This window comes from Ammospiza nelsoni, chromosome 5 (assembly GCF_027579445.1).
Source record: "Ammospiza nelsoni isolate bAmmNel1 chromosome 5, bAmmNel1.pri, whole genome shotgun sequence".
Classification (NCBI taxonomy): domain Eukaryota; kingdom Metazoa; phylum Chordata; class Aves; order Passeriformes; family Passerellidae; genus Ammospiza; species Ammospiza nelsoni.
The window spans coordinates 57,796,004-57,814,631 of NC_080637.1; the positions used below are offsets into that span (position 1 = coordinate 57,796,004).

Consider the following 18,628-nt stretch of genomic DNA (forward strand, 5'->3'; position numbering starts at 1 on the left):
AAGAGCCACAATACCCAGGTATCCATGGTCTGCAGGAGGATGGAGAGAAGGCCTTGAGAGGGAGGGGCTGAGAGGGAGGCAGCTGGCAGCAGGGATTGTGGGGGGCAGCAGGGACAGGAATTCCAGGGATCTGGGAGCAGGAAGCACAGGACCCCAGAGAGCTGGCAAGCAGCCAGGCCCGTTCCGCTGCCCAAGCAGCAGCAGCAGCAGCAGCAGCACGGTGTCCTGCCCAAGGCTGGGCCATGAGGGGCTGTTCCTGGATGCAGGGGGAAAAGCCAGCCCCGGGTACTGCGTTTCTGCCCCGGCCCTTATCCCCAGCCCAGCCTCCCCACCATGTGTGCACTCACCGCTTGCCCAAGCAATACAGGGCCAGCGTTACCTGCTGGGGCCTTGTATAGCTGCCCCCATTTGTGACATGGCCCCGTCACGTCATGGACGTCACAGTACACCACAGCCAGCCCAGCCCCAGCCTTTGTCCCCACCCCAGCTCAGACTGTCGCAGGGGCCCTGGGGTACCGGTTAAGGCAGCCTTTGAGTGAATCTTCTTCAAAGAACCTCTCTTGGCCCTTCTCTTGTCTTTTTTCTCAGCTGCCCTCCACTGGCAATCTCATAGATATCCATGTTGGAAGGCACTCTTGAGGATCACGGAGTCAAAGCCTTGACTCCATGCTGAGCTTCAGTTAAATCTCTGAGTCTATAAAAGCTGCACTTTGGTTTCAGCCCTGCTGCTTTTCTGAAGAATGAGCATGACAGCATCCTCTTGGCTTCCCCACACCACTTGTGGACCAGGCCTCTGGAGAGCACTCCTTTTTTCTACTCCAGAAAGAGTTTCCCAGCACAATTGTTCTGCATTAGAAAGATGTCTTTTAGGTGACCAGTTCCAGATAGATTGGTCTGTCTTTCTGTGCATAAACAGGCACAGCTACACAGACTGCAGTGATGAACCGCCATCTAAGAGTCGCAGGCTGCTATTGTAGCTCTTCCCCCTGATTCCTACCCAAAAATGCTCAACCCCATCAGCACCATCATTAAGCTCTAGACAGGTGGAACCCCGCCTTACATAAAGGGTGAGCCCAGCGCCCCCCCCTTCCCTGCCTGTGTCTTCTGCAGGGTTACAAAGATATAAACCAGAGGGCTATTGTGGTGGTCAGCAGCTTGCCTGAAGGCCTCACGCTTTCATTTCATCCTAATTTTAGAACTGAAGCAGAAGTAATTCTATAAGTACTTTAATGATGAAACTTAACCAGTGTGGACCGTTAGGGAGCAGGCCCGGACCGTTGGGGACACCAGCAGCTATTGGCTGTTTGACCGGGTGGCAACTGCTTCAACCAATGTGGACTGACCAGGCAGACATTCAGATCTGCAAAGGAAGAGAGCACTCAATAAAAGTTGCTTGCTGTGCATGAAGCTTGGTGCGTGTGTATGGTGCCATTCCTGCCTCCACAATCAAAGTGGCAGAGGGGTTCCATACAGTAGGAAACTGGAGAAGTCTTGTTCCTTCCGAGTACCTCAGGCAGTGGGGGAAGGAAGAGGGTGATGCACCTGGGAATTAGGATAACAAAGGAGGCTGCGGCCTTGTCCTGGGTCTCAAGAAATCGAGACACCCCAAGGGGAAATGTCCCTTGGCCTCTCCCTTTATTCCAATACTATTACAGGACTCCTCTGTGTCCTCCCTGGAGATAACCTCTGGCGTTGTGAAGTTTGTTCCCCACAGGGACACACCCTACTCTTTCAGTGCTCATTCTCCAGCTCTTCTCTGCTTTCTAACACATCTAGAAGCCCGTGTCCTTGCTGCTGCACGGATCTCCCACGGCTCTCTGCCAGCAGCACTCCAGAGCTCCCAGCTCCAGCTGGCAGGGCCTCAGCGCCTGCCCTGTGCCCTCCCGCCCTGACGGCCACACCAGGCCCTGCTTGCCGCCCTCATGGTGGCACTCCTGGCCCCAGCGTTCTCCAAGGCCTTCTCCGGGGGCACCTTCTTGCGGCCTTTCACTCTCTGCACCAGGCCCAGCAGAGACCTGAGAGCGGCAGTGGACAAGGGCCTGCAGGGACAGCACCAGGCCCAGTGGCTTCCCTCTGACAGTGGGCCGGCTTGGGCTGGAGATGCACAAGAAATTCTTGCCTCTCAGGCTGCTCAGGCCCTTGCCTACACACACTGCCCACAGCAGCTGTGGCTGCCCCATCCCTGGCAGCGTTCCAAGCCAGGCTGGACGGGGTCTGAAACAAGCGGGCCCAGGAGAAGGTGTCCCTGCCCTTGGCAGCAGGGTTGCAACAAGACCATTTTTAAGCATCCTTCCAAGGGAGGCCCTTCTGGCCTTCTGTGGTCGCAGGGGCCGCGGTCAACTGGACTTAATTTCTGATTAGAACCAATTCACCACTGCAAGTATGGCCAATTTCAAGGAGACTCTTCACAAGCTCAGATTCACAACTTGTCGCTTTTACCTACACTACAGGTCTGGTTGAGGTCAATAAAGTCTTGCATGATCCAGGTTCTGGAATCTTGTCCTTTATTGAATCAAGAGCAACGAAATTTCCAGGTTGCTACTCATAAAAGCACTAACTATAGAACATAGTTGTGTGTCCCCAGCAGACAGAGACACGATATATGTCTTTACTACTACATTAAAAAAAAACTCTTATATATTAAACTCCTTATATATACAATATAACATTTATAATTGCTACGTATGATATAAATGTATCAATTTTTTGGAAATTTTAAAATAACATGTTTTCATCCATATAAGATATAAGTGCCCTATGAGCATTAATACGTATCACAACTTAGAGTGACGCTAAATATTGGCTATATTGCATTCTTTAAACAAAATTACATATTTGACCCTTTAGAATAATTTCTTCTCATGATATAATAGTTACATAATTCATGTAGTTGACAATATTTATATTATTCCATTGGCTTTTATGATATTTTACTATTATATATGATAATTGATAAGCTTTCTAGCATATAATATGTACACAGGGGATATATATACACAAATTAACAACCTAGATCTTTACATATACAAAGTATCAGGTCAGCTCCAACACAGTTGGTACAATGCTGACCTGAAGGATTCCCATGAGGGAAGAAGGAGAAACAACGTCCATTCAGCAATCCCAAACATTGCCCAGGGATTGTGGAGTCTCCCTCCCCAGAGAGAGAGAGTCAACAACCTTGATCCGAACGCAATCCTTTGTAGTGTAGAGAGGGAAGACCTGCCGGGAGCACCCCTGAAGCAAATGATGCCACCAGTGGTCCTTTCAAACATTCCCTCATCTGAGATTCTGAGATTCGTGTCTCGGCACAAGATGAAGCCCTCAGAGGGAAAATGGACTCAAAGAAAGAGGTGGGGGAATAATAGCATTTCCTTGTGCATGTTCCTTGATCTTTGGAGCCAACCTGGTCATCCCTGGATGCAGTGCTGGGGAGGCTCTTGAGACCACACTGCTGCTGCTGCTGCTGCTGCTGCTGATGGCATAGTGCTGCTACGCAGCGTTTTCCCTTCCCTCTCCGAAACCCACCTTCTCCCTTCTTTTCCCATCTCTCCTGAGAACTGGTTCTCTGCCACCCGGTGTGAGCCTCACAAGCACAGCTCTGTGCAGGAGAACCTCTTTCACTGTTCATTTCTAAGGATCCGTTTGAACCAATGCTGCAGATCCATGTACTGGTTCATTGCCTGAGAGTGGGCAACGGGATCCATCACCAGGTCATGGAAGAGATTGCGTGACCTGGCCATTAGGACCTCTGGGGGCAAGCGGATGCCCTCAGGAAGCCTCTGGTTGCCCACAATGAAGTGATTGAGGCGTCTCCTTTCCACACACGTGCGCAGGCTCTCGCTGATATCCATCAGCCGGCTCACAAAATGTCTCCTGCGCCACTGTGACGCGGGCAAGATGCTCAGGAGGTGCATGACAATGGTCTTGATGGTATAGGTGGAAAAGCCTAAGCCCAGCTGAAGACGAGTGAAGAACTGCAGGCATTTCAGGTGCAAGCTGTCAGGGGGAGCCTGCCTGGCGATGTACCTGAAGAACTTCATCTCGGCCACAGCGTAGCTCTCTGGCCAGATTGTGCTGGAGGTGTGGGCTTGCCTAGGCTGGCTGCTCACAAAGACGTCTGAGTTGCCTTGCCGCAGCCCAAAGAGTATCTCGATCCGGTAGCTTTCTCTGCCGTTGGTCACCTTGAACTGGCAGGAGCGTCTGGGGGGCAGCAGCACTAAATGCCAACTGTGTGACTCAAGCAAAGCCGGCCAGATTGCTCTCACCAGCTGGTAGAACCAGCGGGCAGTTTTCTCCACGTCCAGGTAGGAGCCCGTGCACAGGGTATGAAGGAGGCTGGGATCCTGATGCCTCCTCAGCTCCTCCTCAGGGTGGTGCAGGAAGCACAGCATGTGCTCACCCTGCTGCTCACTCGTGCAGGTGCACTCCTGCTGCACACGGATGTGGAAGTTCCTCAAGCGCCTCTGCCATGCAGTGCCCAGCTCTAGGTGGAAGCTGTGCCCTCGGGGAGGTGTCATGGGTATGAGCACCTGGTACACAACATCCTGCTCACGGGGACTCCAACCTTCGAAGGCACTGCCCACCCCAATGGCTCCTTGCAGCACCGGATAGAAACTGTTGGACAAGACCCGTCGAAAATAAATTGCAAAATGCTCCATCAGGGTTCTTGTCCACATGCATCCTCCCTGCAGGTCCTGCACAGGCCACTGTACGCGCTCCATTATGATTCTTCCAAAGTTGTCGGCACGATCACGGAATTCTTGCACTTGATTTCCAACGTCATTGACGTTTGCTGCATTGGCAGCTTCATTGCCAGCTTCATTGGCAGCAGCATTGTCGACATCCTCTGCACGGCCATCATCACTGTCGTCTTCCTCCACCTCCATTTCATTGTCTCCTTCATCTTCATTTCCAAAGTCTTCTTCATGTGCATGCACATTTTCAACCTCCTCTTCATTTACACCATCATGTGCTTCTCCTTGCTCCTCTGTCCTCAGGCTCCCTTTCCTCCACATATACCACAGTGCCAAGAGAAGGAGCAGGAGCCCAGCAAGAGCCCAGAGCTGCCAGTGCTGCCGGGCAGAGGAGAGCAGGTCTCCCCAGGCCAAGACACCCTGCTTCAGCAGGACCAGCTGCTCCACCTCCCGCTGCAGATGAATCTTCTCCTCTTCCTGGAGCTTGGCACGCACCTCCATTCGCAGACGTGTCACCTCGTCCAAGCCATTACCCACGGGCTGTGGGTACTGGACTAAACTTGGCAAGAGCAAGAGCCACAATACCCAGGTATCCATGGTCTGCAGGAGGATGGAGAGAAGGCCTTGAGAGGGAGGGGCTGAGAGGGAGGCAGCTGGCAGCAGGGATTGTGGGGGGCAGCAGGGACAGGAATTCCAGGGATCTGGGAGCAGGAAGCACAGGACCCCAGAGAGCTGGCAAGCAGCCAGGCCCGTTCCGCTGCCCAAGCAGCAGCAGCAGCAGCAGCAGCATGGTGTCCTGCCCAAGGCTGGGCCATGAGGGGCTGTTCCTGGATGCAGGGGGAAAAGCCAGCCCCGGGTACTGCGTTTCTGCCCCGGCCCTTATCCCCAGCCCAGCCTCCCCACCATGTGTGCACTCACCGCTTGCCCAAGCAATACAGGGCCAGCGTTACCTGCTGGGGCCTTGTATAGCTGCCCCCATTTGTGACATGGCCCCGTCACGTCATGGACGTCACAGTACACCACAGCCAGCCCAGCCCCACCCTTTGTCCCCACCCCAGCTCAGACTGTCGCAGGGGCCCTGGGGTACCGGTTAAGGCAGCCTTTGAGTGAATCTTCTTCAAAGAACCTCTCTTGGCCCTTCTCTTGTCTTTTTTCTCAGCTGCCCTCCACTGGCAATCTCATAGATATCCATGTTGGAAGGCACTCTTGAGGATCACGGAGTCAAAGCCTTGACTCCATGCTGAGCTTCAGTTAAATCTCTGAGTCTATAAAAGCTGCACTTTGGTTTCAGCCCTGCTGCTTTTCTGAAGAATGAGCATGACAGCATCCTCTTGGCTTCCCCACACCACTTGTGGACCAGGCCTCTGGAGAGCACTCCTTTTTTCTACTCCAGAAAGAGTTTCCCAGCACAATTGTTCTGCATTAGAAAGATGTCTTTTAGGTGACCAGTTCCAGATAGATTGGTCTGTCTTTCTGTGCATAAACAGGCACAGCTACACAGACTGCAGTGATGAACCGCCATCTAAGAGTCGCAGGCTGCTATTGTAGCTCTTCCCCCTGATTCCTACCCAAAAATGCTCAACCCCATCAGCACCATCATTAAGCTCTAGACAGGTGGAACCCCGCCTTACATAAAGGGTGAGCCCAGCGCCCCCCCCTTCCCTGCCTGTGTCTTCTGCAGGGTTACAAAGATATAAACCAGAGGGCTATTGTGGTGGTCAGCAGCTTGCCTGAAGGCCTCACGCTTTCATTTCATCCTAATTTTAGAACTGAAGCAGAAGTAATTCTATAAGTACTTTAATGATGAAACTTAACCAGTGTGGACCGTTAGGGAGCAGGCCCGGACCGTTGGGGACACCAGCAGCTATTGGCTGTTTGACCGGGTGGCAACTGCTTCAACCAATGTGGACTGACCAGGCAGACATTCAGATCTGCAAAGGAAGAGAGCACTCAATAAAAGTTGCTTGCTGTGCATGAAGCTTGGTGCGTGTGTATGGTGCCATTCCTGCCTCCACAATCAAAGTGGCAGAGGGGTTCCATACAGTAGGAAACTGGAGAAGTCTTGTTCCTTCCGAGTACCTCAGGCAGTGGGGGAAGGAAGAGGGTGATGCACCTGGGAATTAGGATAAAAAAGGAGGCTGCGGCCTTGTCCTGGGTCTCAAGAAATCGAGACACCCCAAGGGGAAATGTCCCTTGGCCTCTCCCTTTATTCCAATACTATTACAGGACTCCTCTGTGTCCTCCCTGGAGATAACCTCTGGCGTTGTGAAGTTTGTTCCCCACAGGGACACACCCTACTCTTTCAGTGCTCATTCTCCAGCTCTTCTCTGCTTTCTAACACATCTAGAAGCCCGTGTCCTTGCTGCTGCACGGATCTCCCACGGCTCTCTGCCAGCAGCACTCCAGAGCTCCCAGCTCCAGCTGGCAGGGCCTCAGCGCCTGCCCTGTGCCCTCCCGCCCTGACAGCCACACCAGGCCCTGCTTGCCGCCCTCATGGTGGCACTCCTGGCCCCAGCGTTCTCCAAGGCCTTCTCCGGGGGCACCTTCTTGCGGCCTTTCACTCTCTGCACCAGGCCCAGCAGAGACCTGAGAGCGGCAGTGGACAAGGGCCTGCAGGGACAGCACCAGGCCCAGTGGCTTCCCTCTGACAGCGGGCCGGCTTGGGCTGGAGATGCACAAGAAATTCTTGCCTCTCAGGCTGCTCAGGCCCTTGCCTACACACACTGCCCACAGCAGCTGTGGCTGCCCCATCCCTGGCAGCGTTCCAAGCCAGGCTGGACGGGGTCTGAAACAAGCGGGCCCAGGAGAAGGTGTCCCTGCCCTTGGCAGCAGGGTTGCAACAAGACCATTTTTAAGCATCCTTCCAAGGGAGGCCCTTCTGGCCTTCTGTGGTCGCAGGGGCCGCGGTCAACTGGACTTAATTTCTGATTAGAACCAATTCACCACTGCAAGTATGGCCAATTTCAAGGAGACTCTTCACAAGCTCAGATTCACAACTTGTCGCTTTTACCTACACTACAGGTCTGGTTGAGGTCAATAAAGTCTTGCATGATCCAGGTTCTGGAATCTTGTCCTTTATTGAATCAAGAGCAACGAAATTTCCAGGTTGCTACTCATAAAAGCACTAACTATAGAACATAGTTGTGTGTCCCCAGCAGACAGAGACACGATATATGTCTTTGTCTTTACTACTACATTAAAAAAAACTCTTATATATTAAACTCCTTATATATACAATATAACATTTATAATTGCTACGTATGATATAAATGTATCAATTTTTTGGAAATTTTAAAATAACATGTTTTCATCCATATAAGATATAAGTGCCCTATGAGCATTAATACGTATCACAACTTAGAGTGACGCTAAATATTGGCTATATTGCATTCTTTAAACAAAATTACATATTTGACCCTTTAGAATAATTTCTTCTCATGATATAATAGTTACATAATTCATGTAGTTGACAATATTTATATTATTCCATTGGCTTTTATGATATTTTACTATTATATATGATAATTGATAAGCTTTCTAGCATATAATATGTACACAGGGGATATATATACACAAATTAACAACCTAGATCTTTACATATACAAAGTATCAGGTCAGCTCCAACACAGTTGGTACAATGCTGACCTGAAGGATTCCCATGAGGGAAGAAGGAGAAACAACGTCCATTCAGCAATCCCAAACATTGCCCAGGGATTGTGGAGTCTCCCTCCCCAGAGAGAGAGAGTCAACAACCTTGATCCAAACGCAATCCTTTGTAGTGTAGAGAGGGAAGACCTGCCGGGAGCACCCCTGAAGCAAATGATGCCACCAGTGGTCCTTTCAAACATTCCCTCATCTGAGATTCTGAGATTCGTGTCTCGGCACAAGATGAAGCCCTCAGAGGGAAAATGGACTCAAAGAAAGAGGTGGGGGAATAATAGCATTTCCTTGTGCATGTTCCTTGATCTTTGGAGCCAACCTGGTCATCACTGGATGCAGTGCTGGGGAGGCTCTTGAGACCACACTGCTGCTGCTGCTGCTGCTGCTGATGGCATAGTGCTGCTACGCAGCGTTTTCCCTTCCCTCTCCGAAACCCACCTTCTCCCTTCTTTTTCTTTTCCCATCTCTCCTGAGAACTGGTTCTCTGCCCCCCGGTGTGAGCCTCACAAGCACAGCTCTGTGCTGGAGAACCTCTTTCACTGTTCATTTCTAAGGATCCGTTTGAACCAATGCTGCAGATCCATGTACTGGTTCATTGCCTGAGAGTGGGCAACGGGATCCATCACCAGGTCATGGAAGAGATTGCGTGACCTGGCCATTAGGACCTCTGGGGGCAAGCGGATGCCCTCAGGAAGCCTCTGGTTGCCCACAATGAAGTGATTGAGGCGTCTCCTTTCCACACACGTGCGCAGGCTCTCGCTGATATCCATCAGCCGGCTCACAAAATGTCTCCTGCGCCACTGTGACGCGGGCAAGATGCTCAGGAGGTGCATGACAATGGTCTTGATGGTATAGGTGGAAAAGCCTAAGCCCAGCTGAAGACGAGTGAAGAACTGCAGGCATTTCAGGTGCAAGCTGTCAGGGGGAGCCTGCCTGGCGATGTACCTGAAGAACTTCATCTCGGCCACAGCGTAGCTCTCTGGCCAGATTGTGCTGGAGGTGTGGGCTTGCCTAGGCTGGCTGCTCACAAAGACGTCTGAGTTGCCTTGCCGCACCCCAAAGAGGATCTCGATCCGGTAGCTTTCTCTGCCGTTGGTCACCTTGAACTGGCAGGAGCGTCTGGGGGGCAGCAGCACTAAATGCCAACTGTGTGACTCAAGCAAAGCCGGCCAGATTGCTCTCACCAGCTGGTAGAACCAGCGGGCAGTTTTCTCCACGTCCAGGTAGGAGCCCGTGCACAGGGTATGAAGGAGGCTGGGATCCTGATGCCTCCTCAGCTCCTCCTCAGGGTGGTGCAGGAAGCACAGCATGTGCTCACCCTGCTGCTCACTCGTGCAGGTGCACTCCTGCTGCACGCGGATGTGGAAGTTCCTCAAGCGCCTCTGCCATGCAGTGCCCAGCTCTAGGTGGAAGCTGTGCCCTCGGGGAGGTGTCATGGGTATGAGCACCTGGTACACAACATCCTGCTCACGGGGACTCCAACCTTCGAAGGCACTGCCCACCCCAATGGCTCCTTGCAGCACCGGATAGAAACTGTTGGACAAGACCCGTCGAAAATAAATTGCAAAATGCTCCATCAGGGTTCTTGTCCACATGCATCCTCCCTGCAGGTCCTGCACAGGCCACTGTACGCGCTCCATTATGATTCTTCCAAAGTTGTCGGCACGATCACGGAATTCTTGCACTTGATTTCCAACGTCATTGACGTTTGCTGCATTGGCAGCTTCATTGCCAGCTTCATTGGCAGCAGCATTGTCGACATCCTCTGCACGGCCATCATCACTGTCGTCTTCCTCCACCTCCATTTCATTGTCTCCTTCATCTTCATTTCCAAAGTCTTCTTCATGTGCATGCACATTTTCAACCTCCTCTTCATTTACACCATCATGTGCTTCTCCTTGCTCCTCTGTCCTCAGGCTCCCTTTCCTCCACATATACCACAGTGCCAAGAGAAGGAGCAGGAGCCCAGCAAGAGCCCAGAGCTGCCAGTGCTGCCGGGCAGAGGAGAGCAGGTCTCCCCAGGCCAAGACACCCTGCTTCAGCAGGACCAGCTGCTCCACCTCCCGCTGCAGATGAATCTTCTCCTCTTCCTGGAGCTTGGCACGCACCTCCATTCGCAGACGTGTCACCTCGTCCAAGCCATTACCCACGGGCTGTGGGTACTGGACTAAACTTGGCAAGAGCAAGAGCCACAATACCCAGGTATCCATGGTCTGCAGGAGGATGGAGAGAAGGCCTTGAGAGGGAGGGGCTGAGAGGGAGGCAGCTGGCAGCAGGGATTGTGGGGGGCAGCAGGGACAGGAATTCCAGGGATCTGGGAGCAGGAAGCACAGGACCCCAGAGAGCTGGCAAGCAGCCAGGCCCGTTCCGCTGCCCAAGCTGCAGCAGCAGCAGCAGCAGCACGGTGTCCTGCCCAAGGCTGGGCCATGAGGGGCTGTTCCTGGATGCAGGGGGAAAAGCCAGCCCCGGGTACTGCGTTTCTGCCCCGGCCCTTATCCCCAGCCCAGCCTCCCCACCATGTGTGCACTCACCGCTTGCCCAAGCAATACAGGGCCAGCGTTACCTGCTGGGGCCTTGTATAGCTGCCCCCATTTGTGACATGGCCCCGTCACGTCATGGACGTCACAGTACACCACAGCCAGCCCAGCCCCACCCTTTGTCCCCACCCCAGCTCAGACTGTCGCAGGGGCCCTGGGGTACCGGTTAAGGCAGCCTTTGAGTGAATCTTCTTCAAAGAACCTCTCTTGGCCCTTCTCTTGTCTTTTTTCTCAGCTGCCCTCCACTGGCAATCTCATAGATATCCATGTTGGAAGGCACTCTTGAGGATCACGGAGTCAAAGCCTTGACTCCATGCTGAGCTTCAGTTAAATCTCTGAGTCTATAAAAGCTGCACTTTGGTTTCAGCCCTGCTGCTTTTCTGAAGAATGAGCATGACAGCATCCTCTTGGCTTCCCCACACCACTTGTGGACCAGGCCTCTGGAGAGCACTCCTTTTTTCTACTCCAGAAAGAGTTTCCCAGCACAATTGTTCTGCATTAGAAAGATGTCTTTTAGGTGACCAGTTCCAGATAGATTGGTCTGTCTTTCTGTGCATAAACAGGCACAGCTACACAGACTGCAGTGATGAACCGCCATCTAAGAGTCGCAGGCTGCTATTGTAGCTCTTCCCCCTGATTCCTACCCAAAAATGCTCAACCCCATCAGCACCATCATTAAGCTCTAGACAGGTGGAACCCCGCCTTACATAAAGGGTGACCCCAGCGCCCCCCCCTTCCCTGCCTGTGTCTTCTGCAGGGTTACAAAGATATAAACCAGAGGGCTATTGTGGTGGTCAGCAGCTTGCCTGAAGGCCTCACGCTTTCATTTCATCCTAATTTTAGAACTGAAGCAGAAGTAATTCTATAAGTACTTTAATGATGAAACTTAACCAGTGTGGACCGTTAGGGAGCAGGCCCGGACCGTTGGGGACACCAGCAGCTATTGGCTGTTTGACCGGGTGGCAACTGCTTCAACCAATGTGGACTGACCAGGCAGACATTCAGATCTGCAAAGGAAGAGAGCACTCAATAAAAGTTGCTTGCTGTGCATGAAGCTTGGTGCGTGTGTATGGTGCCATTCCTGCCTCCACAATCAAAGTGGCAGAGGGGTTCCATACAGTAGGAAACTGGAGAAGTCTTGTTCCTTCCGAGTACCTCAGGCAGTGGGGGAAGGAAGAGGGTGATGCACCTGGGAATTAGGATAAAAAAGGAGGCTGCGGCCTTGTCCTGGGTCTCAAGAAATCGAGACACCCCAAGGGGAAATGTCCCTTGGCCTCTCCCTTTATTCCAATACTATTACAGGACTCCTCTGTGTCCTCCCTGGAGATAACCTCTGGCGTTGTGAAGTTTGTTCCCCACAGGGACACACCCTACTCTTTCAGTGCTCATTCTCCAGCTCTTCTCTGCTTTCTAACACATCTAGAAGCCCGTGTCCTTGCTGCTGCACGGATCTCCCACGGCTCTCTGCCAGCAGCACTCCAGAGCTCCCAGCTCCAGCTGGCAGGGCCTCAGCACCTGCCCTGTGCCCTCCCGCCCTGACGGCCACACCAGGCCCTGCTTGCCGCCCTCATGGTGGCACTCCTGGCCCCAGCGTTCTCCAAGGCCTTCTCCGGGGGCACCTTCTTGCGGCCTTTCACTCTCTGCACCAGGCCCAGCAGAGACCTGAGAGCGGCAGTGGACAAGGGCCTGCAGGGACAGCACCAGGCCCAGTGGCTTCCCTCTGACAGTGGGCCGGCTTGGGCTGGAGATGCACAAGAAATTCTTGCCTCTCAGGCTGCTCAGGCCCTTGCCTACACACACTGCCCACAGCAGCTGTGGCTGCCCCATCCCTGGCAGCGTTCCAAGCCAGGCTGGACGGGGTCTGAAACAAGCGGGCCCAGGAGAAGGTGTCCCTGCCCTTGGCAGCAGGGTTGCAACAAGACCATTTTTAAGCATCCTTCCAAGGGAGGCCCTTCTGGCCTTCTGTGGTCGCAGGGGCCGCGGTCAACTGGACTTAATTTCTGATTAGAACCAATTCACCACTGCAAGTATGGCCAATTTCAAGGAGACTCTTCACAAGCTCAGATTCACAACTTGTCGCTTTTACCTACACTACAGGTCTGGTTGAGGTCAATAAAGTCTTGCATGATCCAGGTTCTGGAATCTTGTCCTTTATTGAATCAAGAGCAACGAAATTTCCAGGTTGCTACTCATAAAAGCACTAACTATAGAACATAGTTGTGTGTCCCCAGCAGACAGAGACACGATATATGTCTTTACTACTACATTAAAAAAAACTCTTATATATTAAACTCCTTATATATACAATATAACATTTATAATTGCTACATATGATATAAATGTATCAATTTTTTGGAAATTTTAAAATAACATGTTTTCATCCATATAAGATATAAGTGCCCTATGAGCATTAATACGTATCACAACTTAGAGTGACGCTAAATATTGGCTATATTGCATTCTTTAAACAAAATTACATATTTGACCCTTTAGAATAATTTCTTCTCATGATATAATAGTTACATAATTCATGTAGTTGACAATATTTATATTATTCCATTGGCTTTTATGATATTTTACTATTATATATGATAATTGATAAGCTTTCTAGCATATAATATGTACACAGGGGATATATATACACAAATTAACAACCTAGATCTTTACATATACAAAGTATCAGGTCAGCTCCAACACAGTTGGTACAATGCTGACCTGAAGGATTCCCATGAGGGAAGAAGGAGAAACAACGTCCATTCAGCAATCCCAAACATTGCCCAGGGATTGTGGAGTCTCCCTCCCCAGAGAGAGAGAGTCAACAACCTTGATCCGAACGCAATCCTTTGTAGTGTAGAGCGGGAAGACCTGCCGGGAGCACCCCTGAAGCAAATGATGCCACCAGTGGTCCTTTCAAACATTCCCTCATCTGAGATTCTGAGATTCGTGTCTCGGCACAAGATGAAGCCCTCAGAGGGAAAATGGACTCAAAGAAAGAGGTGGGGGAATAATAGCATTTCCTTGTGCATGTTCCTTGATCTTTGGAGCCAACCTGGTCATCACTGGATGCAGTGCTGGGGAGGCTCTTGAGACCACACTGCTGCTGCTGCTGCTGCTGCTGCTGCTGATGGCATAGTGCTGCTACGCAGCGTTTTCCCTTCCCTCTCCGAAACCCACCTTCTCCCTTCTTTTCCCATCTCTCCTGAGAACTGGTTCTCTGCCCCCCGGTGTGAGCCTCACAAGCACAGCTCTGTGCTGGAGAACCTCTTTCACTGTTCATTTCTAAGGATCCGTTTGAACCAATGCTGCAGATCCATGTACTGGTTCATTGCCTGAGAGTGGGCAACGGGATCCATCACCAGGTCATGGAAGAGATTGCGTGACCTGGCCATTAGGACCTCTGGGGGCAAGCGGATGCCCTCAGGAAGCCTCTGGTTGCCCACAATGAAGTGATTGAGGCGTCTCCTTTCCACACACGTGCGCAGGCTCTCGCTGATATCCATCAGCCGGCTCACAAAATGTCTCCTGCGCCACTGTGACGCGGGCAAGATGCTCAGGAGGTGCATGACAATGGTCTTGATGGTATAGGTGGAAAAGCCTAAGCCCAGCTGAAGACGAGTGAAGAACTGCAGGCATTTCAGGTGCAAGCTGTCAGGGGGAGCCTGCCTGGCGATGTACCTGAAGAACTTCATCTCGGCCACAGCGTAGCTCTCTGGCCAGATTGTGCTGGAGGTGTGGGCTTGCCTAGGCTGGCTGCTCACAAAGACGTCTGAGTTGCCTTGCCGCACCCCAAAGAGGATCTCGATCCGGTAGCTTTCTCTGCCGTTGGTCACCTTGAACTGGCAGGAGCGTCTGGGGGGCAGCAGCACTAAATGCCAACTGTGTGACTCAAGCAAAGCCGGCCAGATTGCTCTCACCAGCTGGTAGAACCAGCGGGCAGTTTTCTCCACGTCCAGGTAGGAGCCCGTGCACAGGGTATGAAGGAGGCTGGGATCCTGATGCCTCCTCAGCTCCTCCTCAGGGTGGTGCAGGAAGCACAGCATGTGCTCACCCTGCTGCTCACTCGTGCAGGTGCACTCCTGCTGCACGCGGATGTGGAAGTTCCTCAAGCGCCTCTGCCATGCAGTGCCCAGCTCTAGGTGGAAGCTGTGCCCTCGGGGAGGTGTCATGGGTATGAGCACCTGGTACACAACATCCTGCTCACGGGGACTCCAACCTTCGAAGGCACTGCCCACCCCAATGGCTCCTTGCAGCACCGGATAGAAACTGTTGGACAAGACCCGTCGAAAATAAATTGCAAAATGCTCCATCAGGGTTCTTGTCCACATGCATCCTCCCTGCAGGTCCTGCACAGGCCACTGTACGCGCTCCATTATGATTCTTCCAAAGTTGTCGGCACGATCACGGAATTCTTGCACTTGATTTCCAACGTCATTGACGTTTGCTGCATTGGCAGCTTCATTGCCAGCTTCATTGGCAGCAGCATTGTCGACATCCTCTGCACGGCCATCATCACTGTCGTCTTCCTCCACCTCCATTTCATTGTCTCCTTCATCTTCATTTCCAAAGTCTTCTTCATGTGCATGCACATTTTCAACCTCCTCTTCATTTACACCATCATGTCCTTCTCCTTGCTCCTCTGTCCTCAGGCTCCCTTTCCTCCACATATACCACAGTGCCAAGAGAAGGAGCAGGAGCCCAGCAAGAGCCCAGAGCTGCCAGTGCTGCCGGGCAGAGGAGAGCAGGTCTCCCCAGGCCAAGACACCCTGCTTCAGCAGGACCAGCTGCTCCACCTCCCGCTGCAGATGAATCTTCTCCTCTTCCTGGAGCTTGGCACGCACCTCCATTCGCAGACGTGTCACCTCGTCCAAGCCATTACCCACGGGCTGTGGGTACTGGACTAAACTTGGCAAGAGCAAGAGCCACAATACCCAGGTATCCATGGTCTGCAGGAGGATGGAGAGAAGGCCTTGAGAGGGAGGGGCTGAGAGGGAGGCAGCTGGCAGCAGGGATTGTGGGGGGCAGCAGGGACAGGAATTCCAGGGATCTGGGAGCAGGAAGCACAGGACCCCAGAGAGCTGGCAAGCAGCCAGGCCCGTTCCGCTGCCCAAGCTGCAGCAGCAGCAGCAGCAGCACGGTGTCCTGCCCAAGGCTGGGCCATGAGGGGCTGTTCCTGGATGCAGGGGGAAAAGCCAGCCCCGGGTACTGCGTTTCTGCCCCGGCCCTTATCCCCAGCCCAGCCTCCCCACCATGTGTGCACTCACCGCTTGCCCAAGCAATACAGGGCCAGCGTTACCTGCTGGGGCCTTGTATAGCTGCCCCCATTTGTGACATGGCCCCGTCACGTCATGGACGTCACAGTACACCACAGCCAGCCCAGCCCCACCCTTTGTCCCCACCCCAGCTCAGACTGTCGCAGGGGCCCTGGGGTACCGGTTAAGGCAGCCTTTGAGTGAATCTTCTTCAAAGAACCTCTCTTGGCCCTTCTCTTGTCTTTTTTCTCAGCTGCCCTCCACTGGCAATCTCATAGATATCCATGTTGGAAGGCACTCTTGAGGATCACGGAGTCAAAGCCTTGACTCCATGCTGAGCTTCAGTTAAATCTCTGAGTCTATAAAAGCTGCACTTTGGTTTCAGCCCTGCTGCTTTTCTGAAGAATGAGCATGACAGCATCCTCTTGGCTTCCCCACACCACTTGTGGACCAGGCCTCTGGAGAGCACTCCTTTTTTCTACTCCAGAAAGAGTTTCCCAGCACAATTGTTCTGCATTAGAAAGATGTCTTTTAGGTGACCAGTTCCAGATAGATTGGTCTGTCTTTCTGTGCATAAACAGGCACAGCTACACAGACTGCAGTGATGAACCGCCATCTAAGAGTCGCAGGCTGCTATTGTAGCTCTTCCCCCTGATTCCTACCCAAAAATGCTCAACCCCATCAGCACCATCATTAAGCTCTAGACAGGTGGAACCCCGCCTTACATAAAGGGTGAGCCCAGCGCCCCCCCCTTCCCTGCCTGTGTCTTCTGCAGGGTTACAAAGATATAAACCAGAGGGCTATTGTGGTGGTCAGCAGCTTGCCTGAAGGCCTCACGCTTTCATTTCATCCTAATTTTAGAACTGAAGCAGAAGTAATTCTATAAGTACTTTAATGATGAAACTTAACCAGTGTGGACCGTTAGGGAGCAGGCCCGGACCGTTGGGGACACCAGCAGCTATTGGCTGTTTGACCGGGTGGCAACTGCTTCAACCAATGTGGACTGACCAGGCAGACATTCAGATCTGCAAAGGAAGAGAGCACTCAATAAAAGTTGCTTGCTGTGCATGAAGCTTGGTGCGTGTGTATGGTGCCATTCCTGCCTCCACAATCAAAGTGGCAGAGGGGTTCCATACAGTAGGAAACTGGAGAAGTCTTGTTCCTTCCGAGTACCTCAGGCAGTGGGGGAAGGAAGAGGGTGATGCACCTGGGAATTAGGATAAAAAAGGAGGCTGCGGCCTTGTCCTGGGTCTCAAGAAATCGAGACACCCCAAGGGGAAATGTCCCTTGGCCTCTCCCTTTATTCCAATACTATTACAGGACTCCTCTGTGTCCTCCCTGGAGATAACCTCTGGCGTTGTGAAGTTTGTTCCCCACAGGGACACACCCTACTCTTTCAGTGCTCATTCTCCAGCTCTTCTCTGCTTTCTAACACATCTAGAAGCCCGTGTCCTTGCTGCTGCACGGATCTCCCACGGCTCTCTGCCAGCAGCACTCCAGAGCTCCCAGCTCCAGCTGGCAGGGCCTCAGCACCTGCCCTGTGCCCTCCCGCCCTGACGGCCACACCAGGCCCTGCTTGCCGCCCTCATGGTGGCACTCCTGGCCCCAGCGTTCTCCAAGGCCTTCTCCGGGGGCACCTTCTTGCGGCCTTTCACTCTCTGCACCAGGCCCAGCAGAGACCTGAGAGCGGCAGTGGACAAGGGCCTGCAGGGACAGCACCAGGCCCAGTGGCTTCCCTCTGACAGTGGGCCGGCTTGGGCTGGAGATGCACAAGAAATTCTTGCCTCTCAGGCTGCTCAGGCCCTTGCCTACACACACTGCCCACAGCAGCTGTGGCTGCCCCATCCCTGGCAGCGTTCCAAGCCAGGCTGGACGGGGTCTGAAACAAGCGGGCCCAGGAGAAGGTGTCCCTGCCCTTGGCAGCAGGGTTGCAACAAGACCATTTTTAAGCATCCTTCCAAGGGAGGCCCTTCTGGCCTTCTGTGGTCGCAGGGGCCGCGGTCAACTGGACTTAATTTCTGATTAGAACCAATTCACCACTGCAAGTATGGCCAATTTCAAGGAGACTCTTCACAAGCTCAGATTCACAACTTGTCGCTTTTACCTACACTACAGGTCTGGTTGAGGTCAATAAAGTCTTGCATGATCCAGGTTCTGGAATCTTGTCCTTTATTGAATCAAGAGCAACGAAATTTCCAGGTTGCTACTCATAAAAGCACTAACTATAGAACATAGTTGTGTGTCCCCAGCAGACAGAGACACGATATATGTCTTTACTACTACATTAAAAAAAACTCTTATATATTAAACTCCTTATATATACAATATAACATTTATAATTGCTACATATGATATAAATGTATCAATTTTTTGGAAATTTTAAAATAACATGTTTTCATCCATATAAGATATAAGTGCCCTATGAGCATTAATACGTATCACAACTTAGAGTGACGCTAAATATTGGCTATATTGCATTCTTTAAACA

At 52.1% G+C, this 18,628-nt stretch overlaps 3 protein-coding genes across 3 annotated transcripts; all 3 read right to left on the bottom strand.

The window, feature by feature from the left end:
- Positions 1-3,617: 3,617 nt before the first annotated feature.
- LOC132073495 (inositol 1,4,5-trisphosphate receptor-interacting protein-like 1) lies at positions 3,618-5,261 on the bottom strand. The gene has a single exon (XM_059472588.1). It carries the CDS (start codon positions 5,193-5,195, stop codon positions 3,618-3,620), a length of 1,578 nt encoding a protein of 525 aa, XP_059328571.1. The 5' UTR covers positions 5,196-5,261.
- Positions 5,262-8,890: 3,629 nt separating this feature from the next.
- LOC132073496 (inositol 1,4,5-trisphosphate receptor-interacting protein-like 1) lies at positions 8,891-10,534 on the bottom strand. The gene has a single exon (XM_059472589.1). It carries the CDS (start codon positions 10,466-10,468, stop codon positions 8,891-8,893), a length of 1,578 nt encoding a protein of 525 aa, XP_059328572.1. The 5' UTR covers positions 10,469-10,534.
- A 3,623-nt stretch (positions 10,535-14,157) lies between these two features.
- On the bottom strand, positions 14,158-15,801 carry LOC132073498 (inositol 1,4,5-trisphosphate receptor-interacting protein-like 1). Its single transcript, XM_059472590.1, has one exon. It carries the CDS (start codon positions 15,733-15,735, stop codon positions 14,158-14,160), a length of 1,578 nt encoding a protein of 525 aa, XP_059328573.1. The 5' UTR covers positions 15,736-15,801.
- Between the last annotated feature and the right edge of the window lie 2,827 nt (positions 15,802-18,628).